We start from the raw sequence: 25,843 nt of genomic DNA, 5'->3' as shown, positions 1-25,843 counted from the left end.
TTCTATTCCATTGGTCTATAAGTCTATCTTTATGCTAGTACTCCGCTGTTTCAATTACTGTAGCTTTGAAGTAAGTTTTAAAATCAGGAAATTTGAGTCCCCCAACTTCTATTTTCTTTTTCAACATTGTTTTGGCTATCTGGGGCCCCCTACAATTCCATATGACTTTGATGATCAGCTCTTCTACTTCTTCCAAAAAAAAAGCCATTGTAATTTTGATACGGATTGCAATGGATCTACAGATCTTGCTGTACTCCATATTAACAATACTAAATCTTCCAGCCCATGAACATAGGGTATCTTTCCATTTATTTAAATCTTCTTTCATTTCTTTCAGCAATGTTTCATAGCAATATGCAAGTCTTTCACCTCCCCTGGTTAAACTTATTCCTAGGTAGTATATTCTTTTGAATGCTCTCATAAATGAAATATTAATTTCCTTTTCATGTGTTCACTGCCCGTGTATAGAAATACACTAAGTTTTGTGTCTTTTACTCTGCAATTTTGCTGAATATATTTATTAGCTCTAGCAGATTAGTTTTTTGTGTGTGAATTGTATAGCATTTTCTATATACAGAATCATGTCATGGGGCCCATTAATAAATGAAAGTTCATTTTTATCTCATAATTTTCATGTTTACATCCATAAAAAAATCATAAGACAAAAGTCATAAGACAAAATCATAAGACATAAAAAAATCATAAGACAAATCATAAGGTTTGTTGACTTCAACAAACCTGTGGTTTCAAAAAATGCACTTTATGCTTAAAAAAACCTAAATGGGGCTTCCCTGGTGGTGCAGTGGTTGAGAATCCGCCTGCCAATGCAGGAGACGTGGGTTCGAGCCCTGGCCCTGGAGGGTCCCACATGCCGTGGAGCAACTAAGCCCACGAGCCACAACTACTGAGCCCACATGCCACAACTACTGAAGCCCACGAGCCACACCTACTGAAGCCTGTGTGCCTACAGCCTGTGCTCTGCAACAAGAGAAGCCACTGCAGCGAAGAGTAGCCCCCGCTCACACAACTAGAGAAAGCCCACGCTCAGCAATGAAGACCCAACGCAGCCAAAAATAAATAAATAAATAGATAAATAAATAAACAAATAAATTAAAAAAAAAAAACCTAAATGGAAGGCAAAGTCAAATAATCCTGCAAGTGGATCTTCTGAGAAAAATATTAGCACTCTCAACTGGTAAACACGTTTGTTGGCAACAGAAATCTAACAAGATATACTGGTTACATGTAAATTATTTCTCTCTTTTTTTAAAAAATTATTTATTTATTTGGCTGGGCCAGGTCTTTAGTTGTGGCATGCAGGATCTTCATTGCAGCATGTGGGCTCTTAGTTGTGGCATGCTGGATCTAGTTCCCTGACCAGGGATTGAACATGGGCCCCCTGAATTGGGAGTGTGGAGTCTTAACCGCTGGACCACCAGGGAAGTCCCTAAATGATTTCTTGAATGTGTACAGTTATCAGGAGTAAAAACTGTTATAAAACACAGTGAATTACTATAGCCATTGCATTTAATGACACATATTTTTTTAAAAGGTGTGCTGGGCTTCCCTGGTGGTGTCGTGGTTGAGAGTCTGCCTGCCGATGCAGGGGACACGGGTTCGTGCCCTGGTCTGGGAAGATCCCACATGCCACAGAGCAGCTAGGCCCGTGAGCCATGGCTGCTGAGCCTGCACGTCTGGAGCCTGTGCGCCGCAATGGGAGAGGCCACAACAGTGAGAGGCCCGCGTACTGCAAAAAAAAAAAAAAAAAGAAAAATAAAAAGAAAAAAAAGGTGTGCTGAAACTCCTAAACACCCAAATAAAGTAGAGTGGAAGAAAAGTTGATATTGCTGGGTTAAAAAATAATCAATGAAGAAATTCACCAGTAAGATTTTTGAGTAAAGGGAAAATCTATTGGAAAAAATCCAAAAGGTATAATCAAGATAAAAAAGAAGAAAAACAAAGATACAGTATCAATAAACTGAATTCAATTTCAGTGTCAGAAGAAGATTAAGAATATACTCATACTGGTAGGAGTTTTGCTATGAAGAAATAGGGAAGAAAAATCAAAATCTTTAGCAGTTAAGAAAATTAAAATGTCAATTAAACTTTTAAAAACATACATTCATAATATTCTTTAAGATTAGTAGCTCTCCAATGAATTAATATTATGATATTTCTATCAACTAATTTTATGCAAATATGTTCTAGAGCTCTATAAACTCTCAGAAAGTAATACTTATGTAATATAAAGTCTGAAATCTTGAAGATGTTAGAGACAAGATGGTGGAATAGAAGGACTTGAGTTCACCCCCTCTCACGAAAACACCAAAATCACAAGTAACTGCTGAACAACCATTGACAAAAAACACTGGAACCTGCTAAAAAAGATATTCTACATCCAAAGACAAAGAAAAGGCCACAATGAGATGGTAGGAGGGGCGCATTCACGATATAATCAAATCCCATACCCACTGGGTGGGTGACCCACAAACTGGAAAATAATTACATGGTAGAGGTTCTCCCACAAGAATGAGAGTTCTGAGCCCCACATCAGGCATCCCGGCCTGAGGGTCTGGCATCGGAAGGAGGAGCCCCCAGAGCATTTGGCTTTGAAGGCCAGTGGGGCTTGATCACAGGAACTCCACAGGACTGAGGGAAACAAAAACTCCACTCTTGGAAGGCACACACAAGGACACAAGGGAAAAAGCAGTGACTACATAGGAGCCAGGGCCAGACCTACATGTTGGTCTCGGAGGGTCGCTTGGGGAGGTGGGGGGGGCCGATGTGGCCCACTGTGGGGACAAGGTTACTGGTGGTGGAAGTACTGGGGAGTACTCATTGGCATGAGCTCTCTGGGAGTCTGCCATTTTGACACCAAGACCTGGCCCTACCCAACAGCCTGTAGGGTCCAGTGCTGGAATGCCTCAGACCAAACAACCAACACAGCGAGAACACAGCCCCAACCATCAGCAGACAGGCTGCCTAAAGTCTTCCTGGGCCCACAGCTGCCTCTAAACACACCCCTTGACATGGCCGTGTCCACCAGAGGGACAAGACCCAGCTCTACCCACCAGTGGGCAGGCACCAGTCCCTCCCACCAGGAGGCCTGCATAAGCCTCTAGACCAGCCTCACCCACCAAGGAGCAGACACCAGAAGGAAGAGGAACTACAACGCTGCAGCCTGTGGAATGGAGACTGCAAACACAGAAAGTTAGACAAAATGAGATGGCAGAGGAATATGTTCCACAGAAGGAACAAGATAAAAACCCCAGAAGAACAACTAAGTCAAGTGGAGATAGGCAATCTACCTGAAAAAGAATGGAGGCACAGACCAAGAAGGTACAAGAAATGTATTACAAAGAGCTAGAAGATATAAAGAACAAACAAACATAGTTGAACAAAACAATAACTGAAATGAAAAATACACTAGGGGGAATCTGTAACAGAATAAATGAGGCAGAAGAACGGATAAGTGAGCTGGAAGACAGAATGGTGGAAATCACTGCAGCAGAACAGAATAAAGAAAAAAGAATGAAAAGAAATAAGGACAGTTTCAGAGACCTCTGGAACAACATTAAACATTAGACCAACATTCGCATTACAGGGATCCCAGAAGGAGAAGAGAGAGAGATAGGGCCTAAGAAAATACGTGAAGAGATAATAGCTAAAAACTTCCCTAACACGGGGGAAAAAACAGTCACCCAACTCCAGGAAGTGCAGAGTCCCATACAGCATAAAACCAAGGAGGAACATGCTGAGTCACATATTAATCAAATTGACAAAAATTAAAGGCAAAGAGAAAATATTAAAAGCAACAAGGGAAAAGCAACAAATAATATACAAGGGAATCTCCATAAGGTTATAAGCTGAATTTTTCACCAGAAACTCTGCAGGGTAGAAGGAAGTGGCACAATGTATTTAAAGTGATGAAAGGGAAAAACCTACAACCAAGAATACTCTACACAGCTAGGCTCTCATTCAGTTTTGACGGAGAAATCAAAAGCTTTACAGACAAGCAAAAGCTGACAGAATTCAGCACCACCAAACCAGGTTTACGACAATTGCATAAGGAACTTCTCTAGGTTGAAAATAAAAGGCCACAATTAGAAACAAGAAAATTACAAATGGGAAAGCTCACTGGTAAAGGCAAACATACAGTAAAGGTAGGAAATCATCCACACACAAATACGATATCAAAACCAACAATCATGAGGAGAGTACAAATGCAGGATATTGGAAATGCATTTGAAATTAAGAGACCAGCAACTTATAACAATCTTGTATGTAGACAGACTGCTATACCAAAACCTCATGGTAACTGCAAACCAAAAATCTACAATAGGTACACACAAACAAAAAAGAAAGGAATCCAAACACAACACTAAAGATAGTCATCAAATAACAAGAGAACAGAAGAGGAAGGGAAGAAAAAAGACCTGTGAAAACAAATCCAAAACAATTAACATAATGGTAATAAAAACATACATATGGGTAATTACCTTAAATGTAAATGGATTAAATGTTCCAACCAAAAGACACAGACTGGCTGAATGGATACAAAAACAATACTCATATACATGTTGTCTACAAGAGACCCACTTCAGATCTACGGATGTATACAGAGTGAAAGTGAGGGGATGGAAAAAGGTATTCCATACAAATGGAATTCAAAAGAAAGCTGGAGTAGCAATACTCATATCAGACAAAATAGACTTTAAAGACTGTTACAAGAGACAAAGAAGGACACTACATAATAATCAAGGGATCAATCAAAGAAGAAGATATAACAATTAGAAATATATATGCACACAACATAGGAGCACCCCAATATATAAGGCAAATGCTAACAGCCATAAAAGGGGAAGTCAACAATAACACGATGATAGTGGGGGAACTTTAACACCCCACTTACATCAATGAACAGATCATCCAGACAAAAAATCAATAAGGAAACACAGGCCTTAAATGACACATTGGATTTGATGGCCTTAATTGATATTTATAGAGCATTCCACCTGAAAGCAGCAGAATACACATTCTTTTCAGGTGCACATGGAACATTTCTCCAGGATAGATCACATGCTGGACCACAAAGCAAGCCTCAGTAAATTTAAGAAAACTGAAATCAAAGTATCTTTTCCGACCACAATGCTATGAGATTAGAAGTCAATTACAAGAAAAAAACCTGTAAAAAACACGAACAATTGGAGGCTAAACTATATGCTACTAAACAAGCAATGGATCACTGAAAAAATCAAAGAGGAAATCAAAAAATACCTAGAGACAAATGAAAACATGATGATCCAAAACCTATGGGACACAGCAAAAGCAGTTCTAAGAGGGAACTTTATAGCAATACAAGCTTACCTCAGGAAATAAGAAAAATCTCAAAGAAACAACCTAACCTAACACCTAAAGCAACTAGAGAAAGAACAAACAAAACCCTAAGTTAGTAGAAGAAGTCATAAAGATCAGAGCAGAAATAAATGAAATACAGACTAAAAAAAACAATAGAAAAGATCAATGAAACTAAAAGCTGGTTCTTTGAAAAGATAAACAAAATTGATAAACCTTTAGACAGACTCATCAAGAAGAAAGGGAGAGGGCTCAAATCAATAAAATTAGAAATGAAAAGGGAGAAGTTACAACTGACACCACAGAAATACAAAGGACCATAAGATACTACTACAAGCAACTATATGCCAATAAAATGACAACCTAAAATAAATGGACAAATTCCAAAAAGGTACCATCTCCCAAGACCGATTCAGGAAGAAACAGAAAATATGAACTGACCAATCACAAGTACTGAAATTGAAACTGATAGCAGTTAACTAATTTCCAAAACTAATTTCCAATAAACTAATTTCCAAAACACCCAACAGGGACTTCTCTGGTGGTCCAGTGTTGAGACTCTGCACTTCCAACGCAGGGGGTGTGGGTTCGATCCCTGGTCGAGGAACTAGGATCTCACATGCCATGCAGCGTGGCCAAAAAATAAATAGAAATAAAAATACTGTGTGTGTGTGTATAAAAACTCCCAACAAACAGAAGTCCAGGACCAGATGGCTTTGCAGGTGAATTCTATCAAACATTTAGAGAAGAGTTAACACCTATCCTTCTGAAACTATTCCCAAAAATTGCAAAGTAAGGAACACTCCCTAACTCATTCTATAAGGCCACTATCACCCTGATACCAAAACCACACAACAATGCCACAATGGAAGAAAATTACAGGCCAGTAACACTGATGAACATGGTCGCAAAAATCCTCAACAAAATACTAGCAAACTGAATCCAATGATACATTAAAAGGATCATGCACCATGACCAAGTGAGATTTATCCCAGGGATACAAGAATTTTTCAATGTCCGCAAATCAATCAGTGTGATACACCACATTAACAAATTGAAGAATAAAAACTATATGATCATTTCAATAGATGCAGAATTTTGACAAAATTCAACACCCATTTATGATAAAAACTCTCCAGAAAGTGAGCATAGAGGGAACCTACTTCTGGGAGTTGCCTGGTGGCCTAGTGGTTAGGATTCAGTGCTATCACTGCAGTGGCCTGTGCTTGATCCTGGTTGGGGAACTGAGATCCCACAAGCCACGTAGTGCAGCCAAAAGAAGAGGGAACCTACCTCAACATAGTAAAGCCCATATATGACAAACCCACAGCTAACATCATACTCAATGGTGAAGAGTTGAAAGCATTTCCTCTAAGATCAGTAACAAGACAATGATGTCCACTCTTGCCACTTTTATTCAACATAGTTTTGGAAGTCCTAGACACAGAAATCAGAGAAGAAAACGAAATAAAAGGAATCCAAATTGGAAAAGAAGTAAAACTGTCACTGTTTGCAGATGACATGATACTATACATAGAAAATCCTAAAGATGTTACCAGAAAACTACTAGAGCTCATCAATGTATTTGGTAAAGTTGCAGGATACAAAATTAATACACAGAAATCTGTTGCATTCCTATACACTAACACCAAAAGATCAGAAAGAGAAATTAAGGAAACAATCGCATTTGCCGTCACATCAAAAAGAATAAAATACCTAGGAATAAACCTTCCTACGGAGACAGAAGACCTGTACTCTGAAAACTATGTGATGCTGATGAAAGAAATCAAAGATGACACAGACAGATGGAAAGATAAACCATGTTCTTGGATTGGAAGAATCAATATCGTCAAAATGACTATACTACCCAAGGCAATCTACAGATTCAATGCAATCCCTATCAAATCATCAAGGGCATTTTTTGCAGATCTAGAACAAAAAATCTTAAAATTTATATGGAGACGTAAAAGACTCTGAATAGGCAAAGCAATCCTGAGAAAGAAAAATGGACCTGGAGGAATCAGGCTATACTCACTTCAGACTATACGATAAAAGCTACAGTAATCAAAACAGCATGGTATGGGCACAAAGACAGACTTATAGATCAACGGAACAGGATAGAAAGCCCAGAAATAAACCCACGAACCTATGGTCAATTAATCTGTGACAAAGGAGGCAAGGATATACAATGGAGAAAAGACAATCTCTTCAATAAGCAGTGCTGGGAAAACTGGACAGTTACATGTAAAAGAATGAAATCAGAACATTCTCTAACACCATATACAAAAAACCCCTCAAAATGGATTAAAGACCTAAATGTAAGACCAGATACCATAAAATTCTTAGAGGAAAACATAGGCAGAACACTCTTTGACATAAATTGCAGCAATATCTTTTTGGATCCACCTCCTAGAGTAATGAAAATAAAAACAAAAATAAACAAGTGGGATCTAATTAAACTTAAAAGCTTCTGCACAGCAAAGGAAACGATAATCAAACAAAGAGACAGGACTTCCCTGGACAGTGGTTAAGAACCTGCTTGCGAATGCAGGGGACACGGGTTCAATCTCTGGTCTGGGAAGATCCCACATGCGGCGGAGCAACTAAGCCCATGCGCCACAACTACTGAGGCTGCGCTCTAGAACCTGTGAGCCACAACTACCAAGCCCATGTGCCACAACTACTGAAGCCCATGTGACCTAGAGCCTGCGTACCGCAACTACTGAGCCCATGCGCTACAACTACTGAAGCCCACATGCCTAGAGCCCACGCACTGCAACAAGAGAAGCCACGGCAATGAGAAGCCCATGCACCGCAATGAAGAGTAGACCCCAGTCACCGCTAAGTAGAGGCCGCGTGCAGCAATGAAGACCCAACGCAGCCAAATAAATAAACAAACAAACAAACAAAGAGACAGCCTAGAGAATGGGAGAAAATATTTGCAAGTGATGCGACCGACAAAGGATTAATTTCCAAAATATATGAATGGCTCATGCAGCTCAATATCACAAAAACAAACAACCTAATCAAAAAATGGGCAAAGATCTACACAGACAATTCCCCAAAGAAGACATAGAGAGGGCCAAAAAGCACATGAAAAGATGCTTAACATCACTAATTATTAGAGAAAAGCAAATCAAAACTACAGTGAGGTATCACCTCACACTGGTCAGAATGGCCATGATCAAAAAGTCTACTTAACAGGGCTTCCTTGGTGGCGCAGTGGTTAAGAATCCACCTGCCAATGCAAAGGACACAGGTTCGAGCCCTGGTCTGGGAAGATCCCACATGCCACAGAGCAACTAAGCCCATGCGCCACAACTACTGAGCCTGTGCTCTAGAGCCTGCGAGCCACACCTACTGAGCCTGTGTGCCACAACTACTGAAGCCCACGCACCTAGAGCCCGTGCTCCACAATGAGAGAAGCCACCGCAACAAGAAGCCCACGTACTGCAACGAAGAGTAGCCCCTGCTTACCGCAACTAGAGAAAGCCCGGGTGCATCAATGAAGACCCAATGCAGCCAAAAAAAAAAAAAAACAACAGTGGACCAGGCTTGACTAGACATCATGGTACTCTTCACCACTGCACACACTTCAAAAAAAAAAAAAAAGTCTACAAAGTCTACAAACAATAAATGCTAGAGAGGGTGTAGAGAAAAGGGAACCCTTCTACACTCTTGGTGGGAATGTAAGCTGGTGCAGCCACTGTGGAAAACGGTATGGAGGTTCCTCAGAAAACTAAAACTAGAACTACCATATGATCCAGCAGTCCCACTACTGGGTATATATCCAGACAAAACTAAAATTAAAAAAGATGCATGCACCCCTATGTTCCTAGCAGCACTATTTACAATAATCAAGATATGGAAACAACCTAAATGTCCATCAACAGAGGAATGGATAAAGAAGGTGTGGTAATATATACAATGGAACATCACTCAGCCATAAAAAAGAATGAAATAATGAAATAATTTGCAGCAACATGGATGGACCTAGTGATTATCATACTAAGTGAAGTCAGACAGAGAAGGAGAAATATCATATGATAACATTTATATGTGGAATCTAAAGAAATGATACAAATGAACTTATTTACAAAACAGGAATAGACCCACAGACTTAGAGAACGAACTTATGGTTACCAAAGGGGAATGGTGGGGGTGTGGGATAAATTAGGAGTTTGGGATGAACATATACACATGACTAGATATAAAATAGATAACAAGGACCTACTGTACAGCTCAGGGAACTCTACTCACTCCTCTGTAATAACCTATATGGAAAAAGAATCTGAAAAAGAATAGATACATGTATATGTACAAACTGAATCACTGTTGTACACTTGAAACTAACACAACATTGTAAATCAACTATACTCCACTATAAAATAAAAATTTTTTAAAAAATAAAAATAATCAAGATACTGGTGAGAAGACAGACACCTAAATCAATGAGACAGAACAGACTTTTCAGAAATGAATTTACACAATATATTCAACTGATTTTTGACAAAGTTGTTAAGGAAAACACATGGAGGCATGATAGCCTTTTTTCAAAAAATGATGCTGAATATGAATAATAGCCTAAAAGACCTCTAAAAACTTGATAATATGAAAATAAAAGATCAACAATGAAACTTGGACATAAACTTGTACAGATACTTTATCACAGAAGATACACAGATGGCAACTGGGCACATTAAAAAAAAAAGGTTCAACAACATTTGTGATTAGGGAAATACAATCTAAAGTCATCATGTTATCCAATATACATATTAGAGGGACTAGAATTTAAAAGTTTAATGGATGCAGCTTCAATCCCTGGTCGGGGCACTAAGATCCCACATGCTGCAGGGCAACTAAGCTCAGATGCCACAACTAGAGAGAAGCCTGTGCACCGCAGTGGAGGATCCCGCATGCCATAACGAAGATCCCGCATGCCGCAACTAAGACCCGACGCGGCCAAAAATAAAATAAATATTTTTTAAAAATTAATAAGCCAATCCTAATTCAGAGAGAAATAAGAAAAACATTAGAAATACTGATATTGATACGAAGGTGTGCTTTACTAAAATATATGGGATTCCACTGACACGGTGTTCATTGGAAAATCCATATCCAAATCAAAAAGTTAGAAAATAATAGCAAAATAAACCAACAGAAGGATAAGAAAAAATTCAAAAGGGAAAAATACACTAGAAATTCTAAAAAAAAAAAAAATTAAATAAAAAATGCTAAAAAAAAAGTCTGAAGTCTCAGGTGTGAAATAATAGCATATTAAGAGAATATCAAGAGATGAGAACATATTAAGAGACCATAAATAATTACATTCAGTAATAATTATGAGCTCCTACTATGTGCCTGGCACTGTGGTAGGTCCTGGGATACAGAATGAGAAAAATAGACTTAGTCCCTCCTAAAGATTTATCTAATGGTAAAGATTGCCATTAAATAATTACAGGTGTAAAGAATTTCCTAGGGGAGAGTCTTAGGATTTCCAGAAATATCTAGCCAAGAGGGTTTGGGAAAACCCTTGAGCAAGTTTCTTTTAAGTGGAGATGTTAAGAATGAGTAGCAGTCAGCCAGGCAAAGGGGAGAGAAAGGTCAAGAGAGAAACTGCCACAGACAGAACAACCCACGAGAAAGCTCAGGGGAGAAACAGCTAGAGTAGAAAGAGAATGTAGAGCTGTAGAGATCATAATGAGAGAGAGTGGAACAAGATGAAGCCAGAAAATTCTCTAGAGCCCTGATCATGCAGTGTCTGGTGGGTGATGCTAACAGTTTTGCAATTTTTTGTAAATAGCAATGTATTAAGCAGCATTGTGCACTCCCTCCTCTACTTCACCAGTAAATATCTCAGGTGCTCAGAGAGCATCAGGACCAACAGATGATTAATTTCATCTGATATACAGGCCTTCTTAGTATAAGGTATATTACATCAAAGTGAAAATGTCTACTTACAGTATCAAGCATTTCTTTGGTATGAGCTGCTGACAGGCAAAACCTGGCTCTGGACTCAATGATTGGGGTAGCAGGAAATCCTACCACAACTACACCGATATTCCGCTTTAGCATCTCCCGTCCAAAGGCGCTGCAGAGGGAAAACAAGAAAAGAAACCAGGAAGAATAATAAATCACACAGTACAAAGGCCTGAATGATGTAAACTCTTGGGTGATACAGGCACTAGACAGTTCTATGAGGAATTTCTTCTAACTTCTATGAAAGTTAAAATTGACAGTTTACAAAGACTTCTTTCATTCAATCCTAAAGTGGTCTTCTCCCAAATAGTTTCCTTCAGAAAGGTGAAAGAATATTGTTGGCACAGACCAATTTTTAATAGGGCTTGCCTAAAGTAATTTGCAACTGTAGCCTTAAGGTGTCACTGACATGTAACAGTCGTTCAGAGGTTTCAAAATGAACTTGAGTTTAAAACCTGGTCCTTGCAGGCTTGGCAGTTTAAAAAATTCTTAAGATTAAGGATGCAAAGGATCTGGACATCTTTCTGCTGGCAGAAAGGCCAAGCACTAGCCTTCCAGACCAGGCATTTTTTGGATTGACTTAAGTGTTGAGCTGCCTTTGTAATTCAGGGTTTCCTTTGGTGTTTGTGAGGCCAGCATCCCCAGACTTCAGATGACCACCCAGACCACAGTTCTTGTTTAACCCCCCCATCCCAAGTCAAACTCGTGGCATGTGACCTTACTCTACATCTGTATCTTGCCTAATTAATACAATTCTAACTTTCATGTAAATTTTGTTATTTACTAAATTATGTTATTCTTTGTGCTTTTCTCTTGTTGACCTACCTTATTCCTTTCTGACTTTTCCCTTAGCTGTTTAAAGCATTTGTTTGAGAATAAAAAATTCCACTCACTTTAGTAATAGCACCAGCTTTCCCCACTCCTAGTAACAGTACATCCTCTTCAATGTGTTTCCTTTGTGTCAGGCCAAGTCCTGCATCTTTAGCACATGCTCCCGAACTGTCTAGTGCTTTATTCCAATTCTGCCTTACTCTCTCTAAATCTTAATTATAACGTACATAGTCAGTTTCACCTGTATAGAAAAATTAGACACAGTCCTCTCTAAAGAAAGCGTTCTAGACTAAGTCAATCCTCCAGAACAGGTAACTTTTTGAGTTTATTTATGATGATAATTCCATTTAAAGAAGAATGAGGGAAATCCTATACCTCTGCTTTGGTGTAGGATTCCCTCATTTCCTCCATCTCCTCTGAAGGCCATAATGCCAATTGCCCATATGACTTCCTACTGGAAACTAAACTCCTCTTTTTCCCTCAATGAGCACCCTTTCCCAATATCCCCCATTCACTAACTTTGGAATCACCATACTTCCAGGTTCCCTGATTTAATTTTCCCTCCTATATTCACTTTAATCAACACTTATTGAGTGCAAGGGGCTGTGGTGGGCACTGGGGATTCAAAGATGAATAGAAATATTTGCTCCTTTAATGAGTTCCATTAAACCTGAGAAATGATCCTTACTCAATTTTATATTTACAATCCAGTCAAAACTCACAAATCTGAAAAGATGTGCCTTTTTTACTGAACCTATACTAAGCAGATGACTCCTTTATTTTATTTTTAAAATAAATTTATTTATTTTTGGCTATGTTGGGTCTTTTTTGCTGTGCACGGGCTTTCTCTAGTTGCGGCAAGCGGGGGGCTACTCTTCGTTGCAGTGTGTGGGCTCTAGGTGCGTGGGGTTCAGTAGTTGTGGCACGCGGGCTCAGCAGTTGTGGCTTGCGGGCTCTAGAGCGCAGGCTCAGTAGTTGTGGCGCACGGGCTTAGTTGCTCCGCGGCATGTGGGATATTCCTAGACCAGGGATCAAACCCGTGTCCCCTGCATTGGCAGGCGGATTCTTAACCACTGCGCCACCAGGGAAGTCTGACTCCTTTATTTTATATCTCTGGTGCAATTTTGCACATAATTATTTTGCAAATAATTAGATTTGTCCACTTCATATCTGCTTTTCATATATATTTTGGTTTCGTTATACATCTGTACTTCTCAAATACATTGAAAGCTATTCCAGGGCAAAGATTTCCATTATACACGCCTTGCACAAGCCAGAGAGGCTGGTGTAAAGTGCACATCTGACCTCATGGCTCACTGTTCCCCCTTGGGCACTGTACTTCAGCTCCACTCACCTCCTGCTAGTCTTCCATCAGCTAAGTATGTTCCTGCATTGTGGCCTTTGCACAGAAGCTTCTTCCTCCAAGTGGCTAACTTGCTCAGCTAGTTCAAGCTCAGATGTCATCTTCCCTTACCCCTGAGGCTGTCGAGGGTGACCACCCCATTTAATACTGTAATCTGCCCACCCACAGTGCACTCTCAAACCCCATATCCTGCTCTTTTTTTTCCTATAGCCCTTAACACCTTCTAGCGTATTACATAATTTCTTTATTTATTACGTTTGTCTGACTCTTGCCCCAGTAGAGCATAAACTCCACAAGGACATGGGTTTTTCTGTGCTTTGTTCACTGATCTATCTCAATCCCCCAGAAGAGTGCATTAAACTCAAATGTTTGTTTAAGGAAAGACTAACAAGTTAACATATTTTACAAATTGGAATCCACTTGTTTAATCTACGGCAGATCTAGCAAACAAAGGTTAACATAATGAGGCCAAGACAATTTTACCTAACAAAATATATAAGCCTGGTCTCACATCATGGTAAACCTTAAGTCTAATAAGAGGGCAATCTGTAATCTGCAAAAAGGTACCCAATTTTGGCTGGCATGTAGAGCATCAGAGGCACCACTGGAGAATCTTCATTTCCATAGATGATGAAGCCCATATTTTTCAGACGTCTTCTGAAATATCTGACGTTTTCAGCTAACTGCTGTATACACTCTTTGCCTGGAAAATCATGGGGAGGGAAACAAAATAATACTAAGAAAGAAGAAGTGGAAAAAGACAGCAATCTCCTCCATCTCTATTCTATCAATCAATTCTATGTTTTGTTTCTTCCTTTCCCATATAAAATATTTTTGCACAGTAAACTGTATGGAATAATAAGTAGAAACAAATATATCTTGCGTTTGTATTCTGTCATAGTAGGTGTTGATAGCAGACTTTATAGTAATGTACAAAATAAAGTTTAATGACCAGTATTTCCATGGCACATTAGCATCTTCAAACATTTTCATTGATACTACCTCATTTAACACTCTACCACCCCTTTACAGTAGGTTGGATAATTATCATCATTCTCATTTTATATATTAGGAGACTCACAAAGGTTGTGAGTGGCCTACAGTTACACAATAATGAGTGGCACAGTTGACTAGAAGCTAGGCCTCTCAACTTCAATATTCATTCCAAAAACCGTGCTGCAAATAATTTTACACATAAGACCAGAGACAGAACCATTCAGAGCCCCATATTTTCCTCTTAAGAGTTTATGTTACCATTTCCCTAAAACTTCTACCAGACAGCAATAGCATACACATATAATAATGTAAAAATCATATTTTTAATCCTACTTTGTTCATCTTCCCTAAAACACAAATGGATTAAGACACACATTTCTCTAACTGCTGATTGACTAAATATTTGGCCTGGTTTTGACTTTATGGTAGGTCAATCTATGAACAGATGTCCAAAAACAATCGTTCTGTTACAGAGAGCAAGACATAAATTCAAAAGATCAACTTGCAAAGGGCTAAGAACTGTTTAATGGTTTTCTAAATCACAAATACTCACAAATAAGAAAAGGTTGCAGTCATTTTCACATATATTAGAAAGCAAGCAAATTCATATTTTAAAAAATACAACCATACAGCTCAAAGGTAAGTTAATCAATTGCAAATACAGATGACTAACAAATGTCCTTAGAATCAAAACACTAACATATCCGTCATTGATGGGAAACTACTCTAGATAAGTTTGCTGCAAATAACCCCAAATTAATACTCTATATGTAAATAATTTCAAGTTGACCGGAGAAGCAAATACAAGCTTAGATTAGTTTAGTGTGAACCCTGAAGAACATCACTTAACTTATGACATACATCTTACACATATTAAAACAGACATTAAGGTATGTTAAGTTTATGTTGACAACTGATGAGCCACGTACTCTAATTTTCCCCTAGAAATACCAACACATGCTTACTCTACATTTAGAATAAGAGACTTCCACTTCCAGCCATGATAAAGTACTAGGAACCGGATTTTCTTTCCTGTTTGTAAACAACAGAAAGCTGGACAGAGTATATTACAAAATGGTTTTCAGACACTGGGCCCCAGGCAGTGGGGGACTGTGCTGCTGCAGAGAAGGGAAAACAGAAGTGAGTCTCTGGACTGTCCTCATACCACCTGGAGACGGGTTCCGGGCTGCTCCAGGAGTGGGGACCTAGTCTTGTCAGTCGAAGACATCAGATTTTGGAGTTGGGGAGGCTAAGGTGGCTAGAATTTACTGGGCACACAACAGGGGAGGAGGAAGGTGCACGAGAGACCTTTGGGGGTCTACAGAAGAGCATGTGGCAAAGCGCTGATCTGAACACGTATGAAAAGAAACTATGAGGGGCTGGAGAAAGCTCCAACAGAAAGCAGCAGACTGAACAATTCCCAGCACTCATACAGGTGGGAATAGCTTCTATTTTCACCAACCAAAATGGAGAGACCTCAGAATCACACTAGTAGTGGAGCTAAATTAGCCCTAGACTAAAACTTGCTCTGGCCCACCCTAACACCCCTTAAAAGCAAGTCTTAAAAGGATCCAATTGATTCCAAGAACAAAGTCCAACATTATTACCTAAATGAATACAAAATGCAGCCCCTAGTAATGTAAAATTCACAATGTGTGACGTATAATAAAAAATTCTAGGCATTCAAAGAAACAGGAAAATATGACCCACCAACTAGGAGAAAAGTCTATCAATAGAAACAGACCAGAAATGACAGAATATTAGCAGACAAGGATACAAAAATGCTATTATAAATATACTCCATACATTCAGAAAAGTAGAGGAAACATGATGAAGACAGAAAGAAAATACATAAAAAGGGAACAACTGATACATGCAAAAATGATGAATCTCGGGGCTTCCCTGGTGGCGCAGTGGTTGAGAGTCCGCCTGCCGATGCAGGGGACACAGGTTCGTGCCCCGGTCCGGGAGGATCCCACATGCTGCGGAGCGGCTGGGCCCGTGAGCCATGGCCGCTGGGCCTGCGCGTCCGGAGCCTGTGCTCCGCGACGGGAGAGGCCACGGCAGTGAGAGGTCCGCATACCGCAAAAAAAAAAAAAAAAAAGATGAATCTCAAAAGGATTATGTTAAATGAAGTAAGTCAGACACAAAAGACTATACTCTTGTGAATTCATTTACAGGAAATTCTTAAAAAGACATAATTACAATGATAGAAAACAGATTAGTGGTTGCCAGGGAATGGAGAGAGGACTGACAGCAGAGCGGTATGAAGGGGACTTTTCAGGGGCGACAAAAACATTTTATACTTCAGTTATGGTATGGTTACATGGCTGTATACATTTGTCAAAACTCATGGAATTACACACTTAAAATCGGTGAATTTTATTGTATATAAATGATATTAAAGGTTTTTAGAAACTGTGTGACACATCTGCTAATTTAGTGTACATTAATTTTTCCTGTACCACTTATTATTTTACAACTTGCTACCTTTTTCTTATCACAAACTACCTTTTGTTAAAATATTTTTTTCTTATTCCAAGATTATCAAGAAAAATTATCAAGGAGAAGAAGAAAAGCTAAGAGATTTAGACCTTACCTTTTCCACCTATGGCTATATCATTCTAAGCAAGTTCTCTGTAACAAAAGCAAGTGGAAATCTCAGTCTCACCATTCCTTGTCATCTGTTCCTTGACAAGAAGAGTCCCAAAAGAAAACACATCTAAAATAACATTCATAGGCAAAACTGGAAGATACTGAGAATAGGCATTTAAAATTCCCAACTTATATATCCTTATTATTGCTGAATAGTATTCCTTACCAAAGATATACCACAATTTGTTTACCCATTTATGTGTTAATGGACATTAGACTTGAGATTACCAACTTTCATTTTGGCAGTTATAAAGTTCAGATTTAAAAGATTTCTCTCTGAGGGACTTCCCTGGCAGTCCAGTGGTTAAGACTCTGTGCTGTCAATGCAGGGGGCACAGGTTTGATCCCTGGTCAGAGAACTAAGATCCCACATGCCATGTGGTGCAGCCAAAAAATTAAAAAAAAAAAAAAAATTCTCTCCTAAATAGAGGATGTGGATAAAAGGGACCCTTGTACACTGCTGGTGGGAACGTAAATTGGTGCAGACACTATGGAAAACAGTATGGAGGTTCCTTAAAAAACTATTGATAAAAATAGAACTACCATATAATCCAGCAATTCCACCTCTGGGTATATATCTGGAAAAAAAGAAAACACTAATTCTAAAAGATATATGCACCCCAATGTTCACAGCAGCACTATTTACAGTAGCCAAGACATGAAAGCAACCCAAGTGTCCATCAACAGATGACTGGATTAAGAAGATATGGAATATATACAATGGAATATTACTCAGCCATAAGAAAGAATGAAATAATGCCATTTGCAGCAACAGGGACGGACTTAGAGAATATTATGCTTAGTTAAATAAGTCAGACAAGGAAAGACATATACTATATGGTATCACTTATATGGGCATATATCTGGAAAAGATGAAAACTCTAATTCTAAAAGATACATGCGCCCCAGTATTCACAGCACTATTTACAACAGCCAAGACATGGAAGCAACCTAAACGTCCATCGACAGATGAACGGACAAAGATGTGTGTGTGCAAGTGTGTGTGTTTGTGTATACACACACACACAGTGGAATATTACTCAGCCATTAAAAAAAAGAACTAATGCCATTTGCAGCACCATGGATGGACCTAGAGATTATCATACTAAGTTCAGACAGAGAAAGACAAATATCATATGATATCACTTATATGTGGAATCTAAAAAAATGATGCAAATGAACTTATCTACAAAACAGAAATAGACTTACAGACTTAGAAAACAAACTTATGGTTACCAAAGGAGAGAGGGAAGGGGAGAGGGACAAATTAAAAGTATGGAATTAACAGATATAAACTACTATACATAAAATAGATAAGCAAAAGAATTTACTGTATAGCACAGGGAATTATACCCATTATCTTATAATAACCTATAATGGAATATAATCTGCAAAAATAATGAATCACTGTGCTATACTCCTGAAACTAACACAATATTGTAAATCAACTATACTTCAATTAAAAAAAATTCTCTCCTAAATATTTATTTAAGCATCTTAGTCATGCCCAAATAAGGGAAGAATTACTATAATTAGCAACTAACAGCTCAGTTTCATTTGCTTCTAACTGCCTTAGGTGGATATGGTAAAAGAATGTACTACAGTTGACCCTTAATCCATATAATTTATAGTCGGCCCTCCATAGCTGAAGTCTGCAGATTCAACCAACCAGGGACCACGTAGTATTGCAGCATTTACTGTTGAAAAATATCTACATGTAAGTGGACCCGGGCAGTTTAAACCTCTGTTGTTCACAGGTAAACAGTATTTATACTTTATACACAAAGAAACAGGCCCATAAATGTTAAACTACTTTCTCTAAGGCTTTTCATTCAGTAGGAGGAAGATCAAGGTTCTGACTCCCGTTTAGCGCTTTTTCTTCTAAACCACAGCAAGAAATTATGTACTTTTCAAACTTTCAAGTGTTTAACCCTTTACTGGGTAACAATATCTGTATTTTACTTTTTAAACGGCACTTACTAGCAATGAATAGGATAGGGATGAATGGGTGAAGGAGCCTAAGACACAAGGCAAGTATGAGACAAGTGGAAAGTAGTTCTTCCAATAAACTCATCTGGAATAGCAAACTGCAATCATCACTGGTGAGTAGGGAATAAAGACTGAGGGGAAGAATCAAGACCAGTGCTGGAGAAAGAAGCAAACTCAATTAGAAATAGTGGTCATAGTGAATCCCAGAAATTAAGTGGTCTGTTTATCCAACAAAACTACTAGGCTGAACCATGAAACTGCCAATATTTGACTATTTTTGACCTTAAAAAGGCGATTTCTTCTGATTCAACCTAATAATTTCAAAGATAATAATAGGAAAAGCAGCCAAGTTAAGTTACTTACAAATCAGTAAGCTTTTGCAGTTATACGTATTGGGAAAGTGGTTATCCCTTATTCCTGAAGTGACACTGAATTTTAAAGACAACACTGTTACCCATTTTGAATTAAATATCATATAAAATACCAGTTAATATTAATACAAGAAGCATGGTACTTAAGTCCAATCTGCTAGCTCAGTTCTAAAGAGTTTTCTTACTGCAGAGCTGCAGCAAGTATTTGGTCTAACACAAACTTAAAAACAAAGAAAGGTTAGCCTTGTTAAAAAAAAAGATACTGGGCTTTCCTGGTGGCGCAGTGGTTAAGAATCTGCCTGCAGGTGCAGGGGACACAGGTTCGAGCCCTGGCCCGGGAAGATCCCACATGCTGCGGAGCAACGAAGCCCGTGCATCACAACTACTGAGCCTGCGCTCTAGAGCCCGCGAGCCACAACTACTGAGCCCACATGCCACAACTACTGAAGCCTGAGCGCCTAGAGCCCGTGCTCCACAACAAGAGAAGCCACCACAATGAGAAGCCCGCACGCCACAACGAAGAGTAGCCCCCACTCGCCGCAACTAGAGAAAGCCCACACACAGCAACAAAGACCCAGTGCAGCCAAAAATAAATAAATATATTAAAAAAAAAGATACTAACTCTTAAAAGGTCTTTATCCTTGCCTCAGAGAGAACACAGATGGTAATATAAGAGATCAGCATTCTTCTCTACTTTTCAAACATAAATCTTTACTTTTAAGGGTGATAAAAAGCATAAAAGCAATTTAGAGAAAACCTCTGTACTGATTCTCTTGAAGTTCACAAATGAACCTTACTGTGTTGGCTGTCCTTCTGGAATTTCTTAATACAATTTGTTAGAATGAAGCCATTTTTAGAATCTCTTCAATTAAAACCTACAGCCTGGCATGAAAGAGAGAAAAGTAAACACATATGTGTAGTTAATGTCCCAGAAAATGTAGCAGATAACTTTAACTGGTCATTTTTTAGTCCTGAACTTCTTGTAATAAATTTTATGCTAAGGAGGGAAGTAATGAATATGATGGATCAATAGGTTGTGATGGCATCATTAGTTTTAAGAAATAATGATGGCATCATTATTTCTTTTAAGGAAATAGAAAGCCTAAAAAGGGTGGAAGATGGAGGTAGAAGGAACAGCACAATTATCTACGTATTGATAACCATTATATATTGATAACTTTAAATCACTTTTACAATACAGAATTACAAAGAGAGTTATATTTATTAACCACTGCTAAACAGATTTGCAGTTGTACTAACTGCATTCCAGACATTTTCAAAAGAAATATTTTTACCAAGTCTTAATCCAGATTTCTCTGGGTTCTCAGGCTTGTAATCTTAGGGTTTGAAGGAACTACTCTGTTATTACTCAAATAAAATTCTGTAAGCCCTCCCAGACAGTTATTAATCAGAACAGATGGTGTTCCATGAGATAAAAATTTTCTGAAGTCTCAGGGCCAGTTAAAAAAAAAAAAAAGATAAGATCTATGCACAAAACAAGAAATACAAAAGGTAGCAGATATTTTGTCTTAAATGGCATTAGTGCTAACTACTCAGAACTCAGGCTTCAAAAAATATAGCAAGTACTCACCTGTTCACACAGCAATATAACTTTCAATTTAGCTGATGAGCTTTTATATAACTTATAATCAGCAAAATGAGTTTGAGTCTGCAACTTCAAAAAAAACATTTCCGGTGTTAACCAAAATCTTTCAAAATAAAGGACACAAATATGACTGATGTTCAGTCAGAGTTGATCCCCTAACTCACATTATACTCCATTACACAGCTCCTAATCTTCTTAGATTTCCTGGATATGCTGATATAATCTGCCTTCCTGGGAAAAATAAAATAAAGTTACTGCTATTCCTCAGACTTATACTTTCCAATTAATCATAATGGGCTAGAAGAATTTGAAACTGAAGAGCTTCTTCCCCCCTCCCCACTTCTTCTTAAACGTCATAATATCAAAGCACATACGGGTTTTCTCAGTTTAGGGTTCCCAAAACAGAATACATAGCCCCAAGAATGGTTTCAGTTAGCTTTCAGCATTAATTAGGAGTTATGGGACATAAGGCAGGATAAAATATGGAAAAATACTACCCATCACCTTCTTCTAATTTATACTATCAAAGACATTACATTATGGATATTTCACATAATATCTCTTTAATACTTTATGTCTAAGAATTGAACTTAACTATCAATCTTTCAGTTTACTCATCTGTCCAAAGACTTATTTTTACTATCTGGAAGGTTACTTTTTCTAATATTTTACCTTGGTTGGACTATACTGCAGAGTGAAAAGGAACATGTTTCACTCCTGTGGTTTTTCTCTTGAAAAGCATCTTCTTTAAAAAATAGAATAAACTCAGACATCCTCAGTGTTTACTCTGCCTATGTTAAACACATGTCTCCACTCATATCTAAAACTGGAGCTTATATCTTGAAGACTTCTTACACAAGTCTTTATAGTATCAGGTAACTCAAATCACATGCAAACTATGTTTTCAAAGGCTATTTCCAAAGTAATTATGGAAGCTTCTAGTACTGACTCCCTTTAAAGCAAAGAAACCATGTAACATAGTAAGCACAGTGCCAGGCTCAATAAATGCTTCTTCATTTTCCTTTTGCCGGTAAAGCAATTTCTAATCAGGGTAAAATTATATTTAGCTTCAGTTATTATATCTCTAAATATTACCAAGTCAACTACTAACCAGCCTTACTTCCTGATAAGATACTACTTTATAGTCTTCCATAAATGAATGGACGAACGTGTTGATTTATATTAATTTAAACGAACTTGGCATTCTTTTGCACTAGTGGTACTATATCTAAATCCAATATTAGGACAACAGCTCCATCTCCTCAGCTGGAAGTACTCTGGGCTTATGCAAAGGAGGAGTTAGGTGTGCCTTAATTACTGCCGTTATAGCAGCTCCAAGAACTGTAAATAGTTGGCATGGCAGAAAATCTCAGATGCAATCACAATGACACTTTCAAAAGAGACAAGTAAACCTGGGCTAAGAAGAAGAATTCAAATTCCTTTCTTGCTCAACACTTAAAACCACAGCATCTTTCATACACCACATCCGTAACTTCTGAGAAGAAGAAGAGACTATTTTTTTTTTTTTTTTTGAAGAACAGACTATTAGTAGACATTCTCATCTCTCACTTTTGGAAACAGAGGCAACTCTAAGAATTATTTTGCAGCTGAGGAAACTAACCTAACACCCGAAGAGGTTATGTAATTCCAAGTGGAAGGACCAGGATTTGAACTCTCTGATTCTTCTGGTTTCAGACTGTTGTCTTAACCACTACTCACTGATCCACTTTGGCTTCTATATTAAGTAGAACTGACTAAAAGGAAATATTAGGAATAAAACGCCTAGGAATAAACCTACCTAAGGAGGCAGAAGACCTGTACTCCAAAAACTGTAAGACACTGATGAAAGAAACTGAAGATGACACAGACAGATGGAAAGATACACCATGTTCTTGGATTGGAAAAATCAATATTGTCAAAATGACTATACTACCCAAGGCAATCTACGGATTCAATGAAACCACTATCAAATTACCAAGGGCACTCTTTGCAGATCTAGAACAAAAAAAATCTTAAAATTTGTATGGAGATACAAAAGACCCTGAATAGCCAAAGCAATCTTGAGAAAGGAAAATGGATCTGGAGGAATCAGGCTCTCTGACTTCAGACTATACTATAAAGCTACAGTAATCAAAACAGTATGGTACTGGCACAAAGACAGACTTACAGAACAATGAAACAGGACAGAAAGCCCAGAAATAAACCCATGCACATATGGTCAATTAATCTACAACAAAGGAGAAAAGATAAGCTCTTCAATAAGTGGTGCTGGGAAAACTGGACAGCTACATGTAAAAGAATGAAATTAGAACATTCTCTAATACCATACACAAAAATAAACTAAAATGGATTAAACACCTAAAATAAATGTAAAACCAGATACTATAAAACTCTTAGAGTAAAACATAGGCAGAACATTCTTTGACATAAATCACAGCAATATCTTTTTAGATCCACCGCTTAGACTAATGGAAATAAAAACAAAAATAAACAAATGGGACCTAAATAAACTTAAAAGCTTGTACACTTGAAACACTATGTATAACTGAACCACTCTGCTGTACACCTGAAACTAACACAACATTGTAAATCAACTATACTCCAATATAAAATAAAAATTAATTATCTGGCTCTGCTCTCAGGAAAAGATGTGGTGCCCAGAGACTTCCTTTCATCCTGCATTCTTCTTCCCAATTTCCACTGTAAGATTTGTCATTCCCCCATCTTCCAAAAGGGGGCATCCTACAAAATTTTGGTCAACCATTGCCAGTGTTTTTCAATAAGACTGCTATTGGCATTTGGGGCATAACAATTCTTTGTTGTTAAGGCTGTCCAGTGCCCTGTAGAACATTTAGAATCACTGGCCTCTCGGCAATAAATGCCAATAACATCTCTCCATAGCCCAGTCTGTGACAATCAAAAATGCCCCTAGACTTTTCCAAATGTGCCTTAGGAAGGCAGCACTGTTGCTGGTTGGTTGAGAACTCCTATTGGTCCTGTTATTTCTTTATAGGAACCATGGATTTCTTTTCTTTTGTATCCTTAAACCTGAGTTGGAGATGCGTTAGCTATATGATTTGGGGCATGTTTTTATGTCCCTTAGATTCAATTACCACATTTACTCTAGAGGAAGATATAAACGTGGGGCAATTTGATATATTTAGAGTACAAAACCACACATAGGAAAACCTAATATAAAAATACAAGCTAACTGATTAACAGTATATTAAAAGTACCATATACTTATGGTTAAGTAGGGCCTTTATTCAGTAGGCCCTTTCTTTATATATGTTTGGATTCCTTTCTGGAATTTTACTTCCATTTCATTAACTGGACTGTTACAAATTATTATAGCTTACATATAATATATAATTGCATGTATAATTTATATATAAGATATATATAATTACTTGTATTTATAAACTACATATATAGCTTATATATAATAAAATTTACTCACCAGTTCCTCTACTCTTTGGAGTTTTTCACCTCAATTATTATTATTAATTGAGATATAATTCACATCCTTTAAAATTCATCCTTCTAAAATGTACAATTCAGTAGTTTTTATCTATTCTGGACATTTCATATAAATGGAATCATATAATATGTGACCTTTTGTACTGGCCTCTTTCACCTAACATAACGTTTTCAAGTTTCATTCATGTTGTAGCATGTATCAGTACTTCATTCCTTTTTATGGCCGAATAATATTCTTGTACAAATATACCACATTTTGTTTATTTATTCATGAGCTGATGCACACTTGGGTTGTTTTTGATTTTTGGCTATCATGGATAATGCTGCTATAAACATTCCTGTGCAAGTTGTCATGTGGACATACGTTTTCAATTCTGTTGGGTATATACCTAACAATAGAATTTCTGGGTCATATGGTAACTATATATTTAACTTTTTGAGGAACTGGAAACTGTTTTCCAAAATGGCTGGGTTATTTTACATTCCTGTCAGTAATATGGGAGTATTCCATTTTATTAGATCCTTACCAACAATGTTATTGTTTATCTTGTTAATTTTAGACATCCTAGTGGGTGTAAAGTGGGATTTTGTGGTTTTCATTTGCATTTTCTTAATGACTAATAGGTTGACCATCTTCTCTTCTGTGCTTTTTGGCCATTTGTGTATCTTCTTTGGAGAAGTGTCTATTCGAATTCTTTGCCCTTTTTTTTTTTTTTTTTTTTTTTCCGGTACGCGGGCCTGTCACTGCTGTGGCCTCTCCCTTTGCGGAGCACAGGCTCTGGACGTGCAGGCTCAGCGGCCATGGCTCATGGGCCCAGCCTCTCCGTGGCATGCGGGATCTTCCGGACCGGGGCACAAACCCGTGTCCCCTGCATCGGCAGGTGGACTCCCAACCACTGCGCCACCAGGGAAGCCCTCTTTGCCATTTTTATTTTATTTTATTTTATTTTATTTCTTTTAATGATTGCTTTTATTTATCTATTTATTTATTTTTGGCCGTGTTGGGTCTTCGTTGCTGCACGTGGGCTTTCTCTAGTTGCAGTGAGTGGGGGCTACTCTTTGTTGTGGTGTGCGGGCTTCTCAATGCAGTGGCTTCTCTTGTTGCGGTGCACGGGCTCTAGGAGTGCTGGCTTCAGCAGATGTGGCTCACGGGCTCTAGAGCACAGGCTCAGTAGTTGTGCACACAGGCTTAGCTGCTCTGTGGCATGTGGGATCTTC

The 25,843-nt window shown here is 38.1% G+C and overlaps 1 protein-coding gene across 5 annotated transcripts in view; it reads right to left on the bottom strand.

Annotated features, from left to right (window-relative positions):
• SPTLC2 (serine palmitoyltransferase long chain base subunit 2) overlaps positions 1 to 25,843 on the bottom strand; it is a 116,336-nt gene that overhangs the window by 8,424 nt on the left and 82,069 nt on the right. For 2 of the 5 annotated variants that reach the window (XM_060127154.1, XM_060127254.1), the window contains 2 exons: positions 14,096 to 14,231; positions 11,317 to 11,446 (listed from right to left, as the gene is read on the bottom strand). In XM_060127154.1, coding sequence (XP_059983137.1) covers positions 11,317 to 11,446; positions 14,096 to 14,231 — 266 coding nt within the window. The other 3 variants (XM_060127425.1, XM_060127500.1, XM_060127336.1) reach the window with 2 other exon arrangements.

This window comes from Lagenorhynchus albirostris, chromosome 1 (assembly GCF_949774975.1).
Source record: "Lagenorhynchus albirostris chromosome 1, mLagAlb1.1, whole genome shotgun sequence".
Classification (NCBI taxonomy): domain Eukaryota; kingdom Metazoa; phylum Chordata; class Mammalia; order Artiodactyla; family Delphinidae; genus Lagenorhynchus; species Lagenorhynchus albirostris.
Note: the sequence above shows the minus strand (reverse complement) of the source record. Positions and strands in the feature narration are given on the sequence as shown.